At 39.1% G+C, this 27,362-nt stretch overlaps 1 protein-coding gene across 1 annotated transcript; it reads left to right on the top strand.

Annotated features, from left to right (window-relative positions):
* The first annotated feature begins 2,947 nt into the window (after positions 1–2,947).
* col5a2b (collagen, type V, alpha 2b) lies at positions 2,948–27,276 on the top strand. Its single transcript, XM_026363056.1, has 55 exons — positions 2,948–3,152; positions 12,360–12,578; positions 12,657–12,881; positions 13,112–13,128; positions 13,241–13,273; positions 13,412–13,444; positions 14,004–14,057; positions 14,253–14,345; positions 14,468–14,545; positions 14,626–14,670; positions 14,909–14,962; positions 15,057–15,110; positions 15,424–15,477; positions 15,947–16,000; positions 16,088–16,141; positions 16,272–16,316; positions 16,403–16,456; positions 16,559–16,603; positions 16,823–16,876; positions 17,121–17,219; positions 17,359–17,403; positions 17,571–17,669; positions 17,772–17,825; positions 17,932–18,039; positions 18,187–18,240; positions 18,337–18,435; positions 18,702–18,755; positions 18,841–18,939; positions 19,990–20,043; positions 20,146–20,199; positions 20,282–20,335; positions 20,521–20,574; positions 20,700–20,744; positions 20,870–20,968; positions 21,167–21,274; positions 21,396–21,449; positions 21,571–21,624; positions 21,864–21,917; positions 22,012–22,065; positions 22,211–22,318; positions 22,441–22,494; positions 22,658–22,711; positions 22,894–23,055; positions 23,150–23,257; positions 23,373–23,480; positions 23,650–23,703; positions 24,053–24,160; positions 24,271–24,324; positions 24,455–24,562; positions 24,846–24,899; positions 25,042–25,149; positions 25,408–25,765; positions 25,857–26,047; positions 26,136–26,378; positions 26,465–27,276. The coding sequence occupies exons 1-55, from the start codon at positions 3,059–3,061 to the stop codon at positions 26,609–26,611; spliced, it is 4,773 nt and encodes a 1,590-aa protein (XP_026218841.1). The 5' UTR covers positions 2,948–3,058; the 3' UTR covers positions 26,612–27,276.
* The last annotated feature ends 86 nt before the right edge of the window (positions 27,277–27,362 follow it).

Below are 27,362 nucleotides of genomic sequence, written 5' to 3'. Positions count from 1 at the left end.
GCTTCCTGTGACGTGATAAATAAGACGCAAAAACAAATTACAGCATTCTCACAAGTGGAACATGACGTGTTTTGGTACCGTATGTGTATTTGGTTTAAAGATATGCTAAATTATCTTGTTTTTCCATGGTCCAAAAGAAGAAAACACAGTCACAGATTATAGTAAATTACACAAATTACAAAAGATAAACTTATTCTAAGCTGCTACATGTTTCACTTTAACTTACATCTGCTTTGGTCACAAGCTGCTACAGTTAGACTGAAAAAAGGTTTAAGGTTGTCTCCATGTTTTTTTTTTTAATGTCTGATGTTTTTTTAGTTTGGCTCATGTCCACCTGACCGACTCCATCTGACTGATGGTTTGCTCTCACAGTGTGTGTGTGTGTGTGTATGTGTGTGTGTCCTGCATTCAAGATCATAGGTTGGCCTCTCTCGTGGTTACTGTCTTGTCCATACATCCAGAAATAGACCGAAGCGTTTAAATGCCACATGTAAGCTGAAGTCAGTATTAGTTTTCTAGACAACATACTCCCTGTAATTTTCAAGTCTTGGCCAAAGGAGGTCATGTACAGTACTTGTTCAAAAGTATGATTCGAGGATAAGGATAAACTTAGAAATGCAGCTTTTTATGAACACCTACAGTAAATTGGGTTGAATCTCAGTTACAAAATGTTACACATCTTACAACCACGTGCCCCTGGAAATGTCTTAATACTTAATTAATGATATATTTCCCTAATTACATTGTGATAATAAATGAAATCATTACCTGGCTTGGCCCGTCTGTCAGGTTTAAGGACTTTCATTAGGGGAACATTTGCTTAAATGCTAATCAGCACATTGTTTTATGTTTTTTTGCTTCAGGTCAGTGTGGATTTTTTATCTATTAAACCATTCAGACAATGATCTTTCCTTAATCTTTACCTGAGGCTGCCAGTGGTTAAACATAAATGTATTTTTAAATATGAATTAAATATTCCTACTCTTGTAGGAACAAACCCTCTTGTTTGCTGTAAAGAAAGTAATATTTTGGAGATGTTTGCTCATAGATACTTCAGATGCTGTTTTTTAAAGCAGCTTATTAAAACCTATGTGTTATTGTTAAGAGACCTCTTGTGGTTGGAGTAATTATGAAGGAGGACGTCAGCACACAATGAAGGAGGGCGGTGGATGGATGTGTCCCAATGAAACTTTCCCACAGGAGATGTCACAGTTTTTTCTCCAATGTTAAATGCGTATTAATTATTTTAACCATTATGTAATCTCCATACTTACTTATTGTAACTTAGAACATCATCCTTTCCTTGAACAACACCACGTGCCTTTTCTGTCTAAACCTAACCAGGTCATAGTATTATAGCAACCAGGAGGACATGTTGGCCAAACAAGGCTGTTTCAAGAAGTGACTTTTAATTAAAGCATATGTTCTCTAAACTCAACTTCATCTCATTTAATAAAATCGATGAATGTTCAGAAGCTGAGCTCTGATCTGGATGGAGAAACTGTCTTCCCATCTGCTTCAGTGTCGGTCCCCTGTGGCTCTGCCCCGCTCCCTGGCTCTTTAATGGGAAATCAGTCTGTTCTTTAAGCACCTTAAACACTTCCTGACTTGTTCTCCAAAGGGGAACAAGTAACATCCACCTCATCCACTGACTGACATGTCACTTTAGAGAGGCCTTGATACACTGATCAATTCAAGACAACAGCACTTGTTAATAAGACAGTGTTCAGTGCAGGAATCACTAATGGAGACTATTTCACATTGTTTTGTTTTCTACCTCTGGGACGTCAGCTCAGGGACTGACAGTCTGCTTGATGCACTGGCTTGGCAGAGCTTTGCCCTGGAAAACACATCAGATGAATGTAACATGCACATTGTAAACCACTCAAACTGGAGTTCACAGATGTAGGTCAGTCAAATTTCAGGTAAACAGCAGCAAGAAAAAGATTGTTAATTATTAACTGTCTGAAAGTTTCCAATATATATATTCTGTCAAGTACATCAACAATAGTTAGTTTAGGTAATAATAGTTAAACATGTCATAGAATGACCATTGATACATGACTGAGAATTTATGAGAAGAATAGATCAAAAACACTTTTCTTCTTCTCTAAAAAAATATTCTTAATGGAAACAACCTTAAAATGCAACAGTTGATAATTCAAATTCACATGTCATGCTTAATATTAAGCCATTAGTGGAAGATTGTTAGCTTAGCTTAGCATAAAGACTGGAAACGGGAAAACAGCTAGGATGGCTCTGTGCAAAGTCTGCCTACTGACACTTCTAAAGTTGTGTCAGCAGTTCAAAATTATTTGAACTGTACAAAGATCAAAATCTAAATTTCAACAAATCTCTTTTTTTTTTTATATTAAGAAATACTGAAACTGTTGTGGGTGCAGTGGCTAGATGAGTTAATTTCCCAAAAAACTGTAGGCTAAACCACATCACATTTGTATTGTTTGTTTTGTGAGATTTATACAAAACAATGGCCAAGAATATACTTTTATGGCACGCAAGCTCCACTGGAGTAGCAGAGAAAATGCATTTCTTTTTGAAACATCATCAACATTTGGTCGCTTAAGTCGAGCCGACATGATCGTTCAACCACAAAGCAGTGAAGGTGAAAACCATAAATGGAATAAACCATAAATCCAACACGTAGATTTAGCTCTTTTTTGCGATATATGCAAAAGTAATTTCAAAACTTTTTTTACAGCAGCATCTTCCAGCCCACCTTCTTTCATCAATCAAAATTTTATGCAGCCTTTAATTAGCGACATCTTTCAAAGCAGCTCTCGGAGCCCGAGTAGGAGGTTGGCCTCGAAATAAAGCAAGAAAAAATGATGAGAGAGTAGAAGAGGAGGAGAGTGAGAGCAGGAGGGAGGGATGTTGGGGGGGTAAAGAGGGAGCTTGTTTCAGTTCACAGTAATCGCTCATCCAGGAGCCTGTTCCACTCAGGGATATTTGGATTTTTCAGGCTGGATGCTGTAGCTCGGGGTCTTATTGACTTCCTCGTCTGTTGTGTTTGAGGACGCTGCATGTCTGGCGTGCAGACATGGGCCCCTCGTTGCGCTCTGGGATTTGCGTCTGCCTAGTCATCACCTTGGCTCAGGTGATCACTGTGACCTGCCAAGAAGATGCCAAGAAAGGTGAGTGACAGTCGCCTGAATATGACTTCTTTCCTTTTTCTGTCGTCTTATTGATGCTGATGGATTTACAACATGAAAAGGTTTAGTTTTGGCAAAGTCAGTGAGATGTTTTCTTACATCTGTGGGTTTTTGAGCTGGAATCAACATTTTATCAAGTTCATAAAATCACAGTTTGATTGTTTTTACCTGTTTTATATAATGTAGGACTCTATAAAATGTTTCCTCTATATTTCTGCCTTTGAATGATTTATGATCAAATAACCAATTTCAGTCCAATGATCACTTTGTATTTTTATGATATTCACATTTTCTTTACAGTTCTGTTTGTGTTTTCTATTACATTCCTGCTTTATGATGTTGTCTTTTTTTAAATTTGACATGTGGCTTGGGAGGTTTTTCATGTATTGCAGGTTTCCTGCTCCTTGTTTTAGCTTAAACTGGGCAGCTCTGCCTCCCAGCACCTGGACCACATTGGCCTTGTGGTTTGGGAAGTAAAGGTTAAACTCACACCCACAACCTAAACCAGAAATGGTTATCATGCTGAACCTTAATGAGGCTTAATGAGACACAATCTTTCTGTTTCCCTGTGCAGCTGTAAACCTGTGATTTTCCCCACTCTGGGATTAATAACAGTCTATCCTAACCTATCTAACTGTTCAAGAAGCTGCTAAAGCCACCAAAGGTTTATTAGGTGTGTGAATATATAAAACATTTGGCAAAAACTGCAAACCGTTCAGGTTCAGTTCGAAATCTTACAGGTAACAAGCTTTGATGCCTGATATTGAAGTGGCCCAGGCTGTTGACACAAAACCTCCAGTTCAAGATGCTGTTCCCGTTCGAGCAAGAGTCAGTTTTCTAAAATAAACTGTCCCAGTGGATGTGATCCTTGGTCAAAAATACTTTCCCCCTTCAGGCTGCAGTACACACTAAAGAGCGCACACGGCTGGCTGGGCTATTTCAGTGCGAGGTCGAGCCTGAATGAAGGGGTTCTGAGTGCCATGGCTATAATGATGTGGCCTTGTGGATGGGATGGACAAAAGCAGGCCACTAATTTTGGTCAGACTTGGGGCCAAAGGCAGACAAGACACACCCAGAGTGAGAAGATGCTGGATATGAAATATGCTCACTTTTCTCCAGTGAAGCAGCAAAAGAAGAAAGAAAAGCTTCAGCTACAGATGTTTGCCCACATCTGAGTTAATAGTTGAAGGTTGAGACATGTGCAGCAGCTCTTTTTAGGACAGGAGGTGAGGAGGTGGTGTGATGCTACCAATTAAAGATGAACAATCACAATGCTGTGTTCAAATAGAAGTAGTATTATTTTATTTTGTGATTTCTGCAGCTGCTTTAAATACTTTTTAAAAATCCTTTTACAACAATGTAAAGAAAAATGACGACAAGTTACTCTGTAATCTACTCACTGACCAAGATGAGCTTCTGGTTACATGCAGTTAGGGTTAGCTTAGCCTAGACTAACTTAGCTCAGCTTAGTTTAGTGTGAGCACTGGAAACAAGAGTTACAAAATCAGTTGCACTAATCTCACTTTTACCAAATAAAATCTTTTATTAACTAATTGTTTTATCCATGCAAAAAAATGTATATTGGAAAACAGGTTGCTTCATTGTTGGTGCGCACTTTCTAGACTATTAGAGCAGTAAAGGTGTCACGATGAATCTCTGGTTCCTTATTTGTAGTCTTTCTACAAACCTAAGCTGAACATTTTAGACTTGTTATCCCTTAAAAGAAAGCTGCCTATTCATGTTGCCCGATGTCCCCACTGGTCAGTACATTGTTTGGTCTAACCAGCTTAACAGAAGACCTGTTACCAACACAGGAACTGTTAGGAACCTTTCAAACACCTCAGTTCCTCAAATGTTTCTGCTGGAGGAACCAGGGTCTCAGTTAAATTTTGGCTGTAGTTTTATCCCCTAAAAGTCTTCGATTGGGGTATAGTACTTCCTGAAGGTGCCACAATGAAGCTAATTAAACTGAAATATAACACTAATGATCAATTTCACCTCAAATGTCGGACAAATATTTAGAAAATCAGTTTAGTTTCAGTGTTTCAAGTTGTATTCAGATGCTCTGTTGTTTCACATCCTGCATGTTTGTTGTTGTGTAGAAACAGCGTGCTGAGATTTATGATACTGGCTGTCAGCTTGTTAAGACGTTGACTGGCTATTTAAGATTTTAGTGTGCTGTTTTTGGCTCGGTGTGTGTGAATGTGTGTGTTTGTTTGAGTGGGAAATAGAAAAGAGAGAGTTTAAATGGGAAGAAACCAATATCAACACATTTTTTCCACAGGTTTTTATGGGTTTTTAGTCATTTTAAGCTACAACTCAATTTAGAAATATCAGTAGTGTAAGCTTAATGCAGTGGTTCATTTAAATCAATGTCATCACTTTAACCCAAGAGTGACATTTGTTTCCTTGATGGTTTAGTTTGAAGGATTATTGAAGGTTTTAACTCACATAAAGAGAACATGATTGTTTTACTTTTTACTGACTAAATTATTGATAAAACAAACATAAATTTCTAAATATGTGAAGTCAAGGCTAATAAACTGGACTACAGGAGAAATCATCTCAACCTGATTCAACCCTCTGGTTGGAAACCACTAGCCTAGGGTCCAGTTTATGTGGGTTAAATATTGTTTAATTATAAACCTGTATTCAGGCCGTTTGGGCAACTGCAGACCACACAGTTAGAGAGAGAGATTTCACTTAAAAGAAACCCACAATTAAGGCCTTATTACATACAAATCCAGTTTTTGATCATATGTTTCTGTAGTTTGCTAAATTTTAAAAAATTGTGTCAAGTGTCAGCATAAAAAGATGATTTTTATCTGCAAAACTCAAATACACAATTTTTCCCACAATAAAAAAATGAAATTCTACCAAAATTAGCTAGTTGCAGAAGCAAATACTGAAAATTGTTCTGTATCAGAGCTCTGCAGCCGAATGAACCTGCAGCTCATCACTGATTTTTTTAGCTGCTGTCTCCTGCTGAACATGCTGCAGCCTGAGATCTGCACCTGAGGGTGAAGCAGATTTCGCAGCAGGACGGTTTCTCCGGGTGTGGCACCCCTGGCAAGCCACAAGTTTTACCCGAGCCCAACATATAATACAGCCACTGTGGTTTCCCCTGAAATAACTCCTGCTTTTGAAAACCAGCCTCTCTCGCGGGGAGAGGCTCCACCACATAATTAGTACTTAGAGACGTCACTAAATAGCCTGAATTAAAAAGCCTGTAGCAGGTGGCCATTTCAGCTTTTTTTTTTCCTCATTCTGTTTAGTTTTGTGTTTCCTGAAGGTTTTCTTTTTTTAAACAAGAGATGGGCAGACAGGATGAAGTCATGTGGGGGGCAGGATTAACAACATGTACAGACCATCCATTTGCACTGCAATGAAATGATCTATTATAGCATATAATTTTGTCTCATAGGTTTTTAATCCTTACTTTTACTAAAGAAACAATGTTTTGTGGCAATAAGGCACAATTATTCCACATTTTTTACCTCATGGTTGAGGAATACAGTACAGCACAGACGCCTTTATGTTAAATGTTATTTATAGTCTGACTTTTAGGACGTGACTTCTGAACATTAAGTCTTTTTGTGTGCTGTGACGTGCTAACATTTAAAGTATATATTGCTGTAGAATGATTACAGTTGGAGTCGAGACAAAGCTGTTGCTCCTGCAGAGATGATTGCATACTTTCATACACACACATTTATAGTCACATTTACAGCCAGGAGCTGTCGAGTGCAACCACAGTCTAGTCACTGCCAGACTCAATAGTAGTAATGCCTTGCTCAGGTGCAGCCCTATGGCAATTTGCCTGAAAGTGTCTGTAAGTGCAGGAAAACATTATTAAAGAGACACTTTTCTCACAGTTACATTTTATTCCAACTTTTTATCTGAATTTCTTTTTGAAAATCAATGCATATTGTTTTGTTGGTAGTCTTACGTTTTCCGAACATGACTAAAACCCTACAGAAAAATTTAAGAACAACAGAATAATCCAGAGAATTATTGGTTGGATTGGTCATGTCAGTCCATCTAGAGGATGTCAGTGATGCCTGTGGGTAATTTTCTATATATTTTCCTGTGAACGTTTCGTGTATTTTAAAGACCTAGAGCTCTAGCTATGAATGCTGTGCTATTATATACTTGTTTCTATAATAATAAAATAAATAAATACCGTTTGGTGACATGTAACAGATGAATTTCTTACATATTCAAAATCAAAGCAGGACCAATAAACACTGCCCATCCAAAAAAAAAGTCACTACCTGGATTTAACTAATCAAATAGGTAAGAGCATCCCACATCAACTCTGGACGGGAATGAATGTTGAGACACTGCAGAAGCTCATTGAAACGATTGTACAGCGAATGGTTGCTGTAATCAAAGCAAAAGGCAGTGAAACAAAATATTAATGTGTGTGACTTTTTTTAGGATGGGCAGTATCATAATAAGACAGTTTTTAAAAAATTCTTACTACACTTCCCATAATGCAACCTGATAGCATAGTCTGTGAGGAGGAAAATGCAGTATATGGTTGACCTACTGTACATAGAGGTAATTCACTGTGTATTACACATAGTATTTAAAAAATTAAAGCCCCCTGTCTGCTGATATGTACTGTATAACTTAGAAACTTATGCAGCCTGCTGGTCACAGGTGGAAAGTACAGTGAGTTGCATTCAGCAGTTGTGTTTTTAGTATTCATTTAAGTATATTATTATTATTATTATTATTATTATTATTATTATTATTATTATTATTATTATTATTATTATGTCATAAAGGTGTGTCATATTCCGATTATACAATTTATAATTTAATCACTATGATATAAATTGACTTAAAATCAATGTCGTAATTTACATGTTTTCTGTCTGTCTTGGTTTGTAATAATATACCACTAATAATCTAACTAATAGCACACTAATGAGCACAATAATGTACTGTAACATGTCTTACCTTGGATTCAATGTGTTTTGAACATACACACGTATACGACATATAAACAAACAAATACAAAATTTAGGTTGTCAGCTATTCATTCATTCATAAGTGCAGTGTACATACAAGTAGATGAATACTCTGCTACAGATGTTCATTGCTGCTGTGCTTGACTCAGACAGCTGTTCAGAAAACGGAACGGTCTTCTCCAACTATCAGATATGGAGCCCAGAGCCATGTCGAATCTGTGTGTGTGACATGGGGACTGTAGTGTGTGAGGACGAGGTGTGTGAGGAACTAAGTGACTGCCAGACGTCAGTGAAGCCAGAGGGCGAGTGTTGCCCAGTGTGCTCCACTGCAGCACCACCTCACAGTACAGACATTAAAGCAGGTAAATGGAAAATGCTGGTGCTGTACACTTGCTTCCTACTACATGGACTTTACCACATATTTAGTTCCCTTTCAGTTGGTGTACCACATCATTATGGGGGTTTTATATGTACACTGTCACTATAGTATGATCATGGAGTGTTGGGAACAGCAGGGCTGTGCACAGATTTCAGTACAGAGCTATTGTATTGTGTTTCTACAGCTTAGTGTCTTATTAATTAAAGAAACAACAGATATGCATCATGGAAAGGACATGGGTGGTTCTACATATGGTTTATATAAACATTTACTCTGCCCATCAACAAAAACATGGCATCGTTTCAATAATCTGCTGCAATTCAACATTTCCTTCCGTCCAGAGTTGCATTCATTTTTCACCTAGATCTTATATTGATGATGGGAGAGTCGGACTCCTGTTCAAAGTCTTCTCCAGCACATCCCAAATATTCTTAGTGGGGCTAAGGTCTGAACTCTTAATCTAAGAGTCTTAGATCTAGGTGATGATTCAAATGAGGTCTGCACAAAAAGATGAGAATTTATAAAGAATAATAAAGAAATCTGTTGAACTGTTTCCAGTTGTCTCTTAGCATCACCTGTTGGTTGAAGCAATGATCACAGGTGGACCTTTAGAATTAAGTTTGTATTGTAAAAATGTGTAGAAATGTTGTCGGTGGAAACACTGAACGCTGTTTTTGTCCCACTTACATGTCAGTTTGACATTTTGCCATGTGGCCCAGTCAAGGTGATGCTTCTATGTTGACTCATGCTCGTCATTCACTTTGTGTCTTCTGTGGTTTAACCACTTTTTCCATTGTTGTCTTAACATTTTGTAGCAATTTTAGCTGTGGAAAAATTATGTGTTTAAGTGTCTTATTTATCTTAAGTAGAATGAAACATACAGTAAACATGTATATTTTACTGCAAAAAGAGAAATGGCAGTAGAGTTGGAGACTGTAATTATAGAAGTTCCATAGTAATTGTGACTTTCTTGTGGCTGGAAGTGTACTTTGCTTCACTGACTTTGAAATGTTTAGAGTCTCATTCAAAAATAATAGCATTTAGCGCCACAGCTCCTTAGAGTTCCTCAGGATCAACTTTGCCTCCCTTTTGGAAAATGTAGTTTCCTGTCTGCTGTGGCATAGAGAGAGTTGCTTGTTGAGTGAAGACTACTCAAGGTCTCAAGTCTGAAAACCCCATAATGATGCACAGACTTCACCGTCACCACAAACTGAAAGGGAGCCAGACACGATACTCATGTGGTTACTGTTCTGTTTCATGAAGATACCTGCACAGAAAATGACAAGACCTACTCCAACAATCAGATATGGAGCCCAGAGCCATGTCGAATCTGTATGTGCAACACGGGGACTGTTGTGTGTGAGGAAGTGGTGTGTGAAGAGCTAGGGGACTGCCAGAGAACTGAGGCCCCTGAGGGCGAGTGTTGCCCTGTGTGCTTGACAGCCACACCACCTCCTCCTAGCATGGACAATAAAACTGGTAATAAATATTTAAGAACTATTTCAAACCTGAACAACTACAAATCTACTTTGGATCTATTTACGTGGCTTTTTATGGGGGTCCAAAATAGAGTAAACTTTTACTGTAATTTAAAAACTTTCATGAAAATCACATACAGTGTATCTTCTCATGTTATTTGAATTTGAGATTTAATGTTTTCTGTTCATTTGAAAAAAGATTTTGGTATTTTTTTCTACTTTTCTATTCTATTTCTACTATTTCATTGACCTAATATGAATGAAACAAGTGTATTTTCTATCTTGTATTATTGTGGACATTAAGAACGTTCGCGTTTTTCCAAATATACCACACTACATATGCCACATGACAGATAATCCTAATTATGTACGTTATTTACACATTAACATTAATTAAATTTCCACATTTCTCATTGCATCGAGGTTTTACAAAAGTTTAAACTGCAAACTATAAGATGGGTGCCGAGGAGGACAGTATGACATGAAAGGAACAGGAGCATGCAGATGTTCTGAAACTACAGAAATGAGCAGATTTATCCACTCAGATGGACCACCAAAGGTTGCAGTACCACCACTAATAATTAAAATACACAACTTTACAATTCTTTAGCCCCGATGGTAGCACTTTGTATTACAAATGTAGATGTCAGTCATATTGACATAATTCAGTGTTATTTATACATTAAGGTTATGTTTTCTAAATAGGCTAAAATAGGGGGGCTAAACTGTAACTGTATAAATCTGTGTAAGCTTTTGGAGCCTGCAGTGCAGCTAAGTACCTTGACTGCACAGGATTTAACAGCTACTGATGTCGAGCTGTCTTCTTGTAACTACACTTTTTTAATTTTTTCTTGGTTTAAATGAACACATTTCAGTACAGTAAGTCTAAACATACTTGAATAGATCTTTTCAAAAGTCTTAGGTTTAAGTTATGGAATGTAAATTGCACTTCAGGTCTCTCGAGTGTGTGTCTGTGTCAGTAGTAGCTACACACTCTGTGTTGTTTTGAAAATCAAGATGCTCTTTAAAGTACTCTTTAAATGCACAGAGGATTTCTCCAGCTCAGAGTCAACTTTTTACTGCTTCTCTGTTGGAGTAAAGCAAGACTGTAATGATGTCTAACTGTATCAGCTGAGAAATAATTACCAGCAGGCATTGATGTCAGTTGCTGTTCTTTTTCATAAAGATTCCTGCACAGAGGATGGCAAAGTCTACTCCAACAATCAGATATGGTACCCAGACCCGTGTCAAGTCTGTATATGTGATATGGGGACGGTGGTTTGTGAGGACGTGGTGTGTGAGGATGTAGGGGACTGCAAGACCACAGAGATCCCGGAGGGCGAGTGCTGCCCCGTGTGTTTGGCTGCAGCACAGCAGCCTAACACAGATACAGATAAAACTGGTAAACTGGAATGTATTGTGCACATTTGTGTATGAACAACCGATGGATGCATCATGGTTATTTTCTTTCAGTGTTTGTCGTGACCTTTTTGCAACTTCAGCAGTCAATCTTCCCACTTGTGTTAGGACTGCTGCTGCTCTTTCTCATCTCCTGCAGCCTTTCTCATCTCCTGCAGCCTGAAACCCTCCTCTTCAGGCTCCACCCTGTGCACACCAACTCCCAACTGTCTCAAATCACCTTTTGTGCATAAAACATTGTTAGCAGCTTCATCACTGTGTGTCAGCACTGCCTCACATCTTCTCATTAATTGCAACAGTGGGAAAGAATGGGTAATGATGGAGCTTCTACCAATTTTACTGCCACACAAAAGGACCACGGAAGGTGTATTCCTTTGCATAATTACTACCTCCTTTGTCATGTTCGATGTTTGATGCACTTGTGATGACTTCTTGAGAACAAAGGGAAGCTAAATGATCTGAAACAAACTTTATATGAGTGAAAAGGATGAACTGTGTGAAAAAGAGATCTTCTTTTTCTCTTTTAGAATGACTGCACGCATGCGATTCAAGCATGTTAGACTTTAATGTTGATATTTAAAGTATGTTAGCAGATTCTACCCTGAAATCACATGTACTTTGCATTTTTGCTGTCAGTTTGTTAATACTGTTGTAGATTGTGATTGTTGTAAATTGCTATTGTTACTGTGGGGCAGTTCATTTTGTTTCTTCTCAAAAATATTATAACTGCTTGGAATAATAGCAAAGACACATACAAATTCTCAAATTACAACAGTATTGTTTACATATGCAAAGTATGTGTGATTTCTAGTAAATGTGCTAGAAATGCACTGGTTTGGTCATTGATACACTGATTTGCTAATGGTTGAATTCCTGGTTCTATTTTGTTACTTAAGCAACTAATTTAATGCTCTTACGTTTCTGTTTCACAAAGACACGTGCATGGAAAATGGAAAAGTCTATGCCAACAATGACATGTGGAACCCGGAGCCTTGTCGGATCTGTGTGTGTGATAAGGGGACCGCTGTGTGTGAGGATGTGGTATGTGAGGACCTTGGCGACTGCCTGAAAACTGTGACCCCAGAGGGCGAGTGTTGCCCCGTGTGCTTGACTGCAGTGTCAACATTAACGCCCAGCACAGACCCCGCAACAGGTAAATGGTAAATACATTTTTTAGTGAAGACTTTGGTAGTTCTACTTTGAAAATACCTGTTTTTGTTCTTCAATGCAGCTGCAGAAGAGAAAAAAAGTGAAAGCTGCACAGTCGACGGGGAGCTACATCATCACAACGACATCTGGAAACCTGAACTTTGTCGAGTGTGTGTCTGCGATAACGGTGTCGTCATCTGTGATGAGGTGCAGTGTGAAATACTGTCGAACTGCGAAAAGGTCGTCACACCTGAGGGAGAGTGCTGCCCTGTGTGTGACACCTTCGCCAGTGCCAGCAGGATGATTGGTGAGACAAAGTTGCCTGTTACCCCCCTGTGCATTCACCAGAAGAACTGTTAATTAAATGTTATATTATTAACACAATGTGTAGAAAAACGAATTTCCCCATTATGCGTTGTGAATGCAGTAGATGAGAGCTGTAGAAAACCATAAAACTACATAAAATAAAAGTTTATGAGATTATCCTTAACCATCATCAGCATCGTTTTAACTGTTGTTTTTTATATTTTCCCGAAGAATATATGGGCTTAAAGGTAAGTCCTGGTAAAATCTACCATAGATTAACTTTCACAAATTTAAAAAATAGTTTATAGTCCAGTTCCAATACTACAGTTACAACAAATTGTTGATTTGTATCTTTTATAGGGGCAGAAAGGCGAACCCGGTGATATCCCATATGTGAGTAGTGTCACAAACAAAAGCATCCATGCAAAAAATATTTTTTGCATGGATGTATTGCATTTTAGATTATATGTATCCTATTTCCATTTTACAGCATTTTCTCCTGCAGAATTAACACTTATTTAATTTTCCTAGGTGGTGGGACTCCCTGGTCCTCCAGGACCTGCTGTAAGTATTAAACACTATATTTGATTGAAGTATAAATTGGAGTACAGTAGACAATTCAATTCAATTCAATTCAGTTTTATTTGTATAGCGCCAATTTACAACAGAAATTATCTCAAGGCACTTTACATTGTAAGGTTTAAGACCTTACAGAGAATTATACAAAAGAATTATACAGAAAACCCAACAATCCCATTTGAGCAAGCTTTAGGCAACAGTAGAGAGGAAAAACTCCCTTTAGACTCCCCCCTTAGACAACAGAAATACTAATCTTTGTGTTTTCATTTTGACACTAGAGGGCACCAAATGTGTGTTCATAATACATTTGGTGTTAATTGGAGAATTGGAGAATACTGTTAATTGGAGAATTAAGTATAGTATTTTATAGTTTTGTAAAACCCGCTTTTCATTATGGTCTGATCATTCTTGTATATAATACCGGTATTACGCTATCATGAGTTTATTGTAATACTGCATACTTGGACCAGGTACTGTGGATGATGAGATTAGGGAATATCAGGATTGATTATTTAATATTATTTTATGTACTGTATTGATTCAGGGTCCTCCAGGAGCTCAGGGTCACAGTGGACCAAGAGGTTTTAAAGGCAGACGGGTAAGTGTGAATACAGGCCAGCTGAGCTAACGGATCCTTATGCAAAATTGTTAATTAACTGATTGATTGGTTCAGAAATGAGCTGTTTATTTATAATTATTAAAGGTTTAGATAACCAACAACCACTGAGATAAAGGCTTCTAATATTGTTGCTGAAGCACTTCAATTCTTCTTTCTATGTTTGAATTAATGCAGGGATTCCCTGGGCCTCAAGGCTTTGATGGAGAGCCTGGTGTTCCAGGAAATCCAGGAGAACCCGGACCTCCAGGCCATCCTGCCCACCCAGGAGTACGTTTTCTTAACTTATTTCAGTTTTTCACCCCTGCAGAAAAATACACACGTTTTACAGAGAATTAACATTCTCTCTGATAGTTTTTAACATTTATGTTAAATTAATTTCTTCCCAAAAGGGCAACCTAGTGTCCCAGATTGCTTCAGGTTTCAGTGAGAAAGCGAGTGGTCTGGCTGGGATGGTATCAGGATCGAGGGTGAGTGCTGCTAAAAGGAAAAAGTGCAAATGACAAATTTTATGTCCATGAAGTTATTACATATAACTTTTATATTTCAGGGTGAACCAGGACCACGAGGACCTCCAGGGTCAAATGGACCACCAGTAAGTTTTGTCGTCCACGTAAAGACTTAAAAGCTTAGCTCAAATTTTATTTTGTCTTCTTGTTCTAAGTGTTGTGGGAACATGAAATGGGACAAAGGAGCACTGCAAATTTCTAATTTTAAGTTGCTCTAACATGAAAAGACATATTGTAATTAGTAGATTAAAAATCTCAACAGATGCTACAAAGAAGTTTTTAGGTGCATATCCTCAGATTGTATTTACCTCCATTCTCTTCCAGGGTCCAAGTGGTGGTCAGGGAATTCCAGGAGAGGCTGGAGATCCAGGACAAATGGTAGGTGTATTTCTGTTTCTGTTTTGAAGATCTGTTAACCTCAGTGTTAACATTCAAGTGTCATTGAATGCTTAATGTCTGCGTTTGTTGTCAGGGTGAGCCAGGTATTCGGGGACCAGACGGGCCACCAGGAAAACCTGGACTTGATGTGAGTCAAACCTATTATTAATCATTTGAAACTGCATCAAAATGTTGAATTAATCTAATTTTAAAAGTAGCATCCTGTTACAATTGTTAACTATGGTATTATTATTATTATTATTATTATTATTATTATTATTATTATTATTATTATTATTATTATTGTTATTATTATTATTATTGTTACATGACTGGTAACTGAACAGGAATATAAAATATTTTGAATATTTTTTTAATTAGCATAATTATCAACAGTTTTTAGTATTCTTTAAAATTATTTACCAGAAATAATTTTTACTCTTTCTTTTCTTTCTGCTCAGGGAGAATCTGGACCAGCAGGAGCTACAGGAGAACCAGGATTTCCCGGATCTGTGGTAACAAAACATTTTTACACCCCAAAACTAAATGGATTGAAATTGCTAAATTAATTATATAACAGTGACACAATCAAGACCAGAAACAATAAATTCTCTGCATGTAGTTTCTACATGCATACTGGTATACATAAATTTTGATCTACAGACTTATATTTGCAGAAATTTACATATATACTGTACAACAGTGGAACAATTACATTGAGACATACACATAAAAAGATAAAGTGAGAAGAATAGAAACAAGAAAAAGCTACATAAACTAGATTTACAATATGATACACATTGACATCTAGTGGATTTTAAATGACATAGCAGCAGGAACCTTCACACTAAGTGATCTCCACCATATTATTGGAGGTGGCTGAGCAGAACAGGCAAAATACATAAAATAAATCCAAATTAAAAATCTACCAAAAAAAGAAAAGCTTGGGATCCATAGTAATTAAATAATGATGTTTAAATGCAGGGTGCAAGAGGATTTCCAGGACTTCCAGGTCTTTCTGGACTGAAAGGTCACAAGGTAATTCATACAAACAACATTACACTTTTTATAATTTTTCCCCATGAGAAACTTCAAGAAGTTTCTGAATTTGAATCTGTCCAACAGGGGCATGCTGGTCTTGTTGGGTCAAGAGGGGAGCCTGGAGCCGTTGGAGCAAAGGTATGACTATTGCATATTCCTTGATCTCTTCATTCCCAAGGTGCTATATATTATATTGTTATATTGTTATACAATACAAAACAAAAAGCATACATATCTGCATGTGTCAAATCTGTCTTTGTGTTTGCAGGGTGCATCTGGTACTCCCGGTGCAATGGGTGCTCCAGGCTCACTGGTAGGTAACACACATTGTTAATATTATTAGAGTCCACATAATGGTCAAGTCGTTCATGTAGAGATTGAGGATGTTTTCTGTTTTAGGGGCCACCAGGCATGCAGGGAGAAAGAGGCAGAGCCGGACCAACCGGTCCAGTGGTAAGAAAGAAAAGAACACCAAATCACCTTATTTGAAGCTATTTCAAAATGTTTAAATTATGTTTTAGGATTAAAACATTTTCTATTCTGTCTCTCTGTTAGGGAAAACGTGGTACACCTGGTCATGTTGGCAAACCAGGGCCTCTGGTAAGAATTTGTATCTACAGTATAAATGTACGTGATGTGTAGGCTATTTAGAATCAGGCAAACAAAAGCCTATTACATCATGAGATCATGTAAATGGGAAAAGTAAAATTTCCAGTTCTACAGTATTGAAACCCTATGAGAGCAGAATCTCGCTTTTATTATTATTTATTCATACTTGATCTCTGTGAAGAAATAAAAACACTTTCTCTCTTAACTAAGGGTCCAATTGGAATCCCCGGAGTGCCAGGATTTCCTGGTGGCCCAGGAATGAAGGTAAGATTTTCCCAGTCTGGTGTCAAGATTTGGGCATTTTCTAGGAGTAAATATGTAATATTTGAGAAAATCTGGCAGTAAATTATGGTACCAGGGCTGGACCACCAGTAGAATCTAATATCCACTTATTGTTAACACGCATAGGTACATATACCATGAAACCATCATCATGGTTTACTCCAAACCCAAAACTAAATAGCATCACAATTGTTGGACCTGAAACTGATTGTGTCCACTGGTGCAGGGTGAAGCTGGGCCAACAGGGGTGAGAGGAAGTCCAGGACAGCAGGGACCCAGGGGAGATGCTGGTCATGTTGGACCACCCGGACCCACAGGACAACAGGTGTGTTATAATCAAATCCATAATTCTGTCTTATTTTTCTGTAGGGATTTGTTTTCACACTGGGAAAGCCATACCACCATTTGATGATTTTAATGCACAGAATACTAAGTAATTTCAAGTTAATATTTTGTTTTATTAGGGTGCAGAGGGATCCGATGGAGCACCAGGTCCCCGTGGCCAAACAGTAAGTGCAGCTGCATAAATAAAGAGATTGTCGTAAACATTTAAAACCAACTTACATTAGTTAATTATTGATAATAATAAATGTTATTTTGGTTAGAGATGTGATTGATTGACTCTTCAAAGACATATACTGCAGCAGTTTCAGTTGGTTTCTCTTCTTCTTCTCAGGGACTAGCAGGTGTCCAGGGTCCAGCAGGTTTACTGGGTCCACCCGGTACCCCTGGTCCACAGGGAATGACGGGAGCACCAGGACCAAAGGGCCAATTGGTATGTGCACTAATTTAAATTAATTTCCTTTTTTTTAAAATAAATAGCTTGGAGAATCACATGAAGTGGAAATTTTATGTTGTTGTTGATGCTCTTTTACAGGGAGAAGTTGGAGTCCCTGGATTCAAAGGAGAAGCTGGACTGAAGGGGGAAAGAGTGAGCTGAAGACCATCCTGACATTAAAAAAAACCTTAAAGTGCATTTTAATTATATTTTGGAGTTACGTGTTGGTTAATTGAAAAAGTGTTTGTTGTCATATTAGGGTGACCACGGTACTCCAGGTCCATTAGGCCCAATGGGAGAGGATGGCAAGCGTGGACCACGAGGAGATGGTGGATCCATTGGGCCTCCAGGACCTCCAGGAGAGACAGTGAGTTCAGTTGAATCAGTGACTGGATTTATCCCTGGCCCATTTTTATTTTTTCATAGTCTGTAACAAAATCAATTTAAAGGTCTTCATGTCTTTTGGGTTTCACCGTTTTTTAAAATATAGATTGATCTTATCATTACATTCTAGGGTTCTCCAGGAAACAGAGGTTTCCCTGGTGCAGATGGTTTACCAGGTCAAAAGGTGAGTTGACTTCTCATCAAAGTTTAAATGGTGGTACAATCTGGCACCATCTTCATCCATTGCTGTGTTTTGAATTTTTGATGTTTGCGCAAACAGGGAGCCCAGGGTGAAAGAGGGCTGCCAGGAACGGCTGGCGCAAAAGGTTTAGCTGGAGATCAGGGACGCAATGGAGAGCCAGGTTTAACGGGAGCTCGGGTAAAACATTGTTATTTATTACTTTGTAACTGCAGCATTACACCAGTCAAACCAGATCAAACAGACACCTCCCTATTAAAAAAAATAAAAAATAATATAACTTTTAAATAAAATGACAAAACTCAGGAATACTGTTCTCCATGTGGGGATAATACAAAATTATTAAATATTTTCCGTAAAGTCTGCAAAAAGTGAATGGGTCTGAACACTTGCACTCGCAGAGACAGGTATCACGTTGTTGTAACTTATTTTGTCTTATTTCACAGGGACTGACAGGACTTATTGGGGCTCAGGGACCAGAGGGAAAACAAGGGCCAGTGGTATGCAAAAAACTTGGATCAAAGTTTCATTACTTACCCAAGCAACAACATGATAGTTCATTGACTCTATGACTCTCCTTTTTAGGGCTCAGCAGGAGAAGATGGCAAACAAGGTTCAGCCGGTTCTACTGGAAACAGAGGGGCAGCTGGACCGATGGGCCTCCCAGGACCAAAAGGCCTGACTGTTAGTATGACTGTACCACTGAGAACCTGACAAATATTGTTTATATATTGTTAAAAAGGCCAATGCCACTTGGACTATTCCGCTCCCCCTCTGGGAATGGTATGTTCCGATCGGACCAGCTCCGTGCATGAGGAGGTCACGGAGCGAGGACTGTTTCGCTGAGTTCCAGCAAGTTAATTAAGTTTATTGCAACTGTTAATGTTTATGCAGTGTGTGCGTCCATTGAACTGTAAGTCCATTATTATAGCTTTTTATGTATATTTATATTTCTGTTACGGACATTATGGTTTTTCATAGTTAGCTCGCCGTTTCGGCTACATGTGACCAATTAAGGATAATTGATAGCCTGCACATTTCGAGACTGTATTTTGCAGCGCTTTAATTAGATACATATTGTGTATTTATGGTTGAGTTGTCTAATGCTAAGTACCATTTCTTAATAATATGATTGATTTACTGGTTTAGCAGACATGTATTTGCTTTAGGTAGGAAAGTGCAGTAGAGGGAATTGTTGTGAAGTAAGAGCTCCATCTTTGGCAGCGATATGCGTAACATGTGAACGGTAAACCAGTCATGCTTAATGTTATGGGAAAACGTATTGATAATTAGGTATAATTGTTCTATTTAGTATTGATTTTGTATTTTGTATTTCTTTCAGAAACCACACACACACACACACAGCACGCATATAAAAGCACAAATGTGAATATGATTGGAATAAGGAATGCCGGAATAAAGCTTTCCTAAAGGAAACGAGGAACTCCAAGTTTTTTTGAGTGATCTAACAGTCACTTCAGTGGTGGGCAGTAAAGTATCCGAACCCAAGTACAAGGGAGAAGCCAGTGTCAGCCAACTCCATTTTTTCATATATAGTATATAGTTCAGGTGGGCTCGTGCTGTTGAGTTGACCACTTTGTAGGTAAGGGTCAGGGCCTGATTGAACTTGATGCAGCAGCTACAGCCAGTGCAGAGAACAGAAGAGTGGTGTAACTTCTTGGCTGTTGCACAACAGACAATGATCACCGTGGTTTTGTTCCTGTTGATTTTTAGGGCGATGCTGGGAAGATTGGAGAGGCTGGAAGTCCTGGTTCTCCAGGTCCAAGGGTAACTATCACTATTAATACAAAATCTGTAACTTTTACTGTGTCTCCATTCCTTTGATGATAGTACAAATACAATGATAAATACTGTAGTACTTTTTTCTAGGGACTAAATGGAAAAGATGGAGAGGAAGGCGCTGCTGGCCCAACTGGCCCAGCTGTAAGCATCCACCTTTGTTAAGAAAAGCATCAAAAGCAACACTGTGAAGAGATCACATTAAAATCAACTTTCTTTTTTCAAGGGTCCTGCAGGAAAAAGAGGAGAGCAGGGGCCACAGGGATTGATCGGTTTCCAGGTATACCGTATTACATAATTAAAAAATAAATAGTAATACAATAAAAATGTATATTGTATGTAATACTGCATACAGTATACTAGGTTTAAGAAATTAATTCAAAACCATGAAGGCTGATGCAGCAATAACCACGTATTATCAGCTTTTCATTGGAATTAAATAAAAGCTGGTTTGGTGTTTTTTAGGGTTTGCCAGGAACACAAGGACCACCTGGTGAGCCAGGAAAACCAGGCGATGAGGTACGACACAATATCACAAATAAAACTAAAAAACAAATGAACTTAGCTCTGTTTGATGAGTATTTTCATTTCTAAATCTGTTTATTCAGATGTGATAGTATAACATTATAATGATGCTGTTCCAGGGTCTTGCTGGAGAGGTTGGGTCTGTCGGAGGAACTGGTCCAAGGGTCAGTTTGTTTTATTATTGCAGTTCTCTTAGTTGGTTTGACTGATTAACTGAATCTGAATCTAGTTATTACATTTTTGTCTTTAAGGAAAGAAATTATTTGTGTGCACATCTTTGTCTTTCCAGGGAGAACGAGGCCCTCCAGGAGAAAGAGGTGAAGTTGGACCTAATGGACTGCAGGGACCCAAAGGTAGTCCAGGTGGACCAGGACCAGACGGACCAAAGGTATCACAACCAAAACCACTAAGTCTTGTAGCTCTAAGCTCAAAAGGCCTGCATGATTTTCAGTGGCAGCTTGTGGATCTGTGATACTTTCTTGGAGCACCCTAGTAGCTGAAAATGAAGGTTTAATGCAAATAAATGAATGCTACAAAAATCTGTGACACTCTTTCAAATATTGTGACACTTTCCCAAACATTTTAGGGTAACCCTGGTCCAAATGGTGCTGGTGGAGAACCAGGAGGTCCAGGACTTCAAGGTATGCCAGGAGAGAGAGGCATACCAGGACCTTCAGGCCCGAAGGGAGATGCTGTAAGTTATAGAATATAGTTGAGTCATCTGGAAAGAAACTTGCTTTATTCACAAATGCTCTTCTCTGTAGACTGGAGGGATATTCATATTCATATTTATTGAGGCTGTTTTCTTCTAACAGGGCTCTATTGGAGAGAAAGGACCTGAGGGTAAAGCAGGAGCAGATGGGGCCCGGGTGAGTTGTCTCAACATAACATGCAGGGCAGACATGATAGAAAACATATTCACTGTTAAAATATTAGTGCTTGACAGTGTCACAGTTTCTAAAATGACATTCTGATATGTCTCATTTAAAGGGACTTCCTGGTCTTGTTGGACCTGCTGGACCTAGTGGACCCAATGGAGACAAGGTTTACAGTTTTTAGCGTGTATTTTTGATCTGGAAATTTGATTTGTCATGTAATTAGACATAAATGTTACATTCTTTTACATTCAACTTAGGGTAAAGTAAAGGCAGTAGAATTGATAGAGTGATAGGATTATGATGCTAAAGCTAAATCTTCAACACTTTTAATTACAATTTAAGGTGTTCAAACTAAAAATGTTTTCATTGTTACATAATTGGTCATATCATTATTGTTTATCTCAGGGTGAATCCGGCCCACAAGGACCTCTTGGACCCAGAGGCTCGAGAGGAATCACCGTCTGTACATCTTCAATGCAACTTATATTAAATTAATTAGAAGTTAAAAATGTTCTTGATTAATTTTTTATCTCTGCGTTTTACATATTAACAGGGATCTACTGGTGATCCTGGTCCCACAGGTGCTGCTGGCTTACCTGGACCCCCTGTAAGTGGCCACTAAAGTCAGATAAAGCAAGACTGTCGGAATATCCCACTGAACAAAATAATAAAGGCACAGATTCAAATGTTAGGACACAGTTTTAGATGCTGGGCTGATAAAAAAAAAAAAAAATTTACTGTTTCTTGTCCAGGGTCCTGATGGTCAGCCTGGGGTCAAAGGTGAAACAGGCGAGACAGGCCAGAAAGGAGAATCAGGATTACCTGGACCACAGGGAATGGCTGGGAAACCGGGAGAACAGGTACACACACTCAACAAAAAACATAAACATGTATCTAAATAAAATATTTGTTATAATCTAATAGTGGGTGACTCAAATTGAATATCCACAGTCATCTCATTTGTTTGTCTCATGTGTTTCAGGGACCTGTTGGTGTGGCTGGACTGAAAGGTGGCAGAGGAACTCAGGGTCCAACGGTGAGTTAGGCACATTCAAAGCCTTTGTGGAAAATACCAACTTTGCGCTGTGAATTTTTGTGTTTATAAGTTATGTTTAATTTGTCAACTGTTATTCTACAGAGCCTTGTAATCTGGAAAATAATATTATCAGTAAAGTAGATGTGATGTCATCTTCCCACAGGGTTCTCCTGGTTTTCCCGGTCTGCCTGGAGGAGTTGGACCACCTGGTGCTCTTGTGAGTTAAATTATTCCATCAAATGAAAATAACACCAACATTTATTGTCAAAGTTCACCAATCTGCATGTTAATTAGAACAATAAGACCTATCAGGAGGTGTCAGACTCCTACCACTGATTCAGCCTCGTTCATTGGATTTTCAAAGCTGGAAGCTGAGGGAAGATCCTGTTTGTGTTTCAGGGTGCTGTTGGAGCAGACGGGCCCATAGGTCTTACAGGAAAGCAGGGCCCACCTGGGATTCGAGGAGAGAATGGATCTCAAGGACGTCAAGGAGAGAGAGGTCCCCCAGGCCAACCTGGCACCCCTGGAGAGAAGGGAGACTCTGGGGAAGATGGTCCTCCGGTTAGATACATTTCAGCTGTGCTGATCTTCCAGCAGCTACATAAAAATCAATCCTGATATTTCAGTTATTTGACTGATCTTGTGTGTTTTTCAGGGTCCTGATGGGCCCCCAGGACCTGCTGGTGCTGCAGGACAGCGAGGTGTCGTAGGTCAGCCTGGAATCAGAGGAGAGAGAGGCATGCAGGGACTGCCAGGTCCTGCGGTATGTATTCCTAATAGTGGTTTTATATTTTCAGTTTGATTTAGAAAACACTGACTCTTTAGATAATGATGAGACTCTTTTGTACAACTATTTTAACTTTGTTTTTGTTTCTCAGGGTCCACCAGGAAAACCTGGAGCTTCTGGAGCTTCAGGCAGCATAGGGCCTGCTGGTGGAGTTGGTTTACCAGGAGCCACAGGGCCAAGAGGAGATGCTGGTCCCGAGGTTTGTCCAGTCATTCCACAGCTTTTATTCTTGATGTTTAGTCATGAAGATGGTTTTATCAGATATAAGAAGGTTTTACTGAAACCTCCCATTCTGTAATCCAACCAGAAGAATAGTTTCTTTATTGGTGATTGACCTTTTACTGTAGCTAATTTCTATGTTTATTCAGGGAATCGCTGGAGCAGAGGGTTCTCCTGGCAAAGATGGTCTCGTAGGGGAGAGGGTAAGATTTAATACACATCATGTCTGTGTTGGTTTTAGCTTGTTATGACTGTGGCCTCGGGCATTGTGTTTTCAGGTTGTGTGTCTGCCCCACTCTTGTGAGCACAATGTCTTGGAAACGCCTCGAGAGAATTTCTTGCACAAATATTTACTTGAGCTCAAGAATGAAGTGTGACCTCCTGTATGGCTAGTTCTTGTCAGTGCTACATGTTAGAAATAGAAAAACTAAATATCTAAATGTAGGAATACCTGTAAAGTTCACTTGTGCACATGCATAAACTTATTAGGATATTCTGTAATTCTAGTTTTTCTAATGATACATGTGTCATCATTGATTTGTGTGTTTTTAGGGAGACAGGGGTGATCCTGGTCCAGAGGGGCTGGCTGGTGGTACAGGGTCTTCAGGAGGTGAGGGTCCTGTGGGAATTACAGGAAGTCCTGGACAAAGAGGCGAAAACGTGAGGATCCTAAATAGAACTACAAATTATCTCTAACATGCTAACTAAGGTCTGTCACGATTGTCACAATGGTCTGTTCTGTCATGTCTCTTTACTTGTTTGATGGTTAGGGTGCCAGAGGCTCCCTTGGACCCCAAGGAGCAGCTGGAATAAGGGGTAAAGTGGTAAGCATGATATGGCAACTTTTCACCCCATCACTAACTTTGAACATTTTTAAATTTGCAGTTAATGTTGAGTTTAAAACAGAGTGATTTCCATTGACATGTTGTATTGACATTCTGCGTTTACTTTTAGGGCCCTCAAGGACCACAGGGAGACAAAGGAGCACCTGGAGACCAAGGAGAGAGGGGCCAGAAAGGACACAGAGGTTTCACTGGACTCCATGGTTTGCCAGGATCAGCTGTAAGACACATATTTAGAACTTAAAGCCAGATAGATATTAATTCATGGGAAACTTCTAGTTCCGATGTTCAAGAACAATGTGAATACACAATTTGGTTTACCTGTATCCAACACTTAATTGTACCTGGGATTTTACACATCTTGGTCCTATACAGCCAAGTACAAATCAACATGCACAACATGTTCCTCTGTGGCGACCCCTGAAGGGACAAGCCGAAAGCCATTGACTTTGATAAGTGAATAGTAAAGGTAATGATGAAATGTCACTCTTTTCTGTTGTCAGGGTCAAACAGGAGAGCCAGGAATTATAGGTATTGTTGGACCAGCTGGACCAAGAGTAAGTGTATTATCAAAATATGAAGTCTTTAATCAGTTCACAATTTTGACCAACAGATGGTCTACAACCATAGTCTATAACTAATAAACCTGCAAAAATAATGTATGTATACTGACAGTTTCTCTCTTTTACAATTATTTAGGGTCCTCCAGGAGTAGTGGGTCCTCCTGGAAAGGAAGGAAACATCGGCCAGCCTGGACCAATGGGAGCTCCTGGAAGTCGAGGAACTAGTGGAGACATTGGTGAACAGGTAACTCAAGACTATTTTTAATTATTTCTATTTAAAAAAAAACTCCTTATTGGTCTTAATCTGAGAGAAAAACGACTAAACCACTGTTTAGCAGCAGTGACCTGTTCGATGAGAAAACAAAATTCAATAGGCATTAATAAATTAAGACTTTATCAGTCGGGGACATTGAGGGGTCTTGGGACTGGTTGGGCTCATTAGTAGAAATATGGCTTGTTCCTTGCCCTACCTGACTTTTCTACCTGATCTTTTCATTGTCAGGGTCCAGTTGGTGAACCTGGACCCCCTGGTCCTCCTGGTCCACCCGGCCCCCCCACAGCAGCTGTGGAAGATCTCTTTGTTGGCGCTGTTGATTATGATCTTAATGGTGGTGTACCAGAAGCTGAGGAATTCGCAGAAGACTATGTGGAAGCTGATCCTCCTCCACCTCCAGAGTTCAACAGAGATGAGGCCCTTCCCAATAAAATCTCAGCCATCCTGCGTACAGACACTGGTGTCCGTGCCACCCTGAAGACCCTCAGTGGACATCTGCAAAACCTCCGCAGTCCTGACGGCAGCAAGATGAACCCTGCGAAAACCTGCCAGGACATCAAACAGTGCTACCCTGAGAAAAAGAGTGGTGAGGGTCCTGTTTATCTTATTTAGGGGTTATTTAGACATTTTTGATTTGTTGCCTTTCAGTAATTTTCTTTCTTGCATCTTTAAAACAGGTGGATATTGGCTTGACCCAAATCAAGGAAGCACAAAAGATGCTATTAGGGTTTTCTGTAATATGGAAAGTGGTGAAACCTGCATCTCCGCCAATCCAGCCACCATTCCCCGCAAAGCCTGGTGGACAAAATCCAGTTCCAGTGCCAACATACCTGTCTGGTTCGGAGCCAACATCAATGGTGGAAGTAAAGTAAGAAAATAAATACGATAATATTATATAATAGAAGTGGAATCCTGCACTCTGGATGTAACCATGTCTAACTGCCATGTAATTTCAGTTCAGCTATGGAAATAAAGAGGAGCAGCCTAATGTAGTGGCTGTTCAACTGAAGCTGCTGCAGCTTTTGTCCAAAGAGTCGCACCAGAACATCACCTATCACTGCAGGAACAGTGTGGCTTATAAAGATGAGAAGAGCAGCAGCCTGAAGAACGCTCTGGTCCTCAGAGGTTTCAATGGCCAGGAGCTGAGAGCGCAGGGCAACAACCGCCTCCGATACACTGTCATCGAAGATGGCTGCTCAGTAAGTACTCAACAAACTTCCTACATTTCATAAAAAACAATTAGGAGATGTTTCAAGTCATAAATCTGCTTCTCTTTTTCCCTTAGAAATCAAATGGAGAATGGGGCAAGACAGTTATTGAGTACAGGACTCAAACTCCGGGCAGGCTGCCCATCATGGACTTGGCCCCAATGGACATTGGAAAGCCGGATCAGGAGTTTGGCTTGGACATCGGCCCTGTGTGCTTCTCATAAAACACAAAACCCCAACACAAGATGAACCTGAATACCCCTTTAAAGAGGAGAAACATCATCACCAGAAATTACAGCATATTGCCTCCTCTTTCTGTAAGCATAGAAGTCGATAAAGGTTCTTCACACATGGCTGCTTTTCCCTACGTACAGTGTACTGCACCGTGAGCTGTGTGACTGGTAAGACGCATAATTTATTCACCTTGTCAATAAATTTACAATCTAAAGCTCAAGTACTCTACAGGGAAAGGCGCATGGGTGGAAAAATGTCTGAGGTGCTAAGTTGAACCTTAAATAAACTACTTGCATAAACTGGAAAAACAGTCCGTGTTGTTAAGAGATGTATTAACCATTTGGGGAACTTGGAACTGAAGGTTTACAGTGAATAGACTTTTTTTTTTTTATTTTGTTTACTATAAATGACTTTTTTTTCCAGTAAATGCATGTACATACGCCTAGATAGGGCAAGAGTTTTTATGACAGTGACCGTACTTCTTAATTTTAATGGAATAAAACATGAAAATCATGCTTGAATCTAAATTATTAAGTTCTGTCAAGAACACATTTAGTCTTTCACCAGAAACCTTTTGTATCTCCTTTAGAAACTTCAACTGTAAATGCTACATATGACTGTAAATGGCAAATTATTTGTTTATTGTTGACTATGGATGTGGAATAAATGACTTTCTTTGGAATTGCGATGCTCTTCCTACAAACTCAAGCAAGAAAAGCTGAATAAAAATTTGGTTCCCCC

This window comes from Anabas testudineus, chromosome 2 (assembly GCF_900324465.2).
Source record: "Anabas testudineus chromosome 2, fAnaTes1.2, whole genome shotgun sequence".
Taxonomy (NCBI): Eukaryota; Metazoa; Chordata; class Actinopteri; order Anabantiformes; family Anabantidae; genus Anabas; species Anabas testudineus.
Note: the sequence above shows the minus strand (reverse complement) of the source record. Positions and strands in the feature narration are given on the sequence as shown.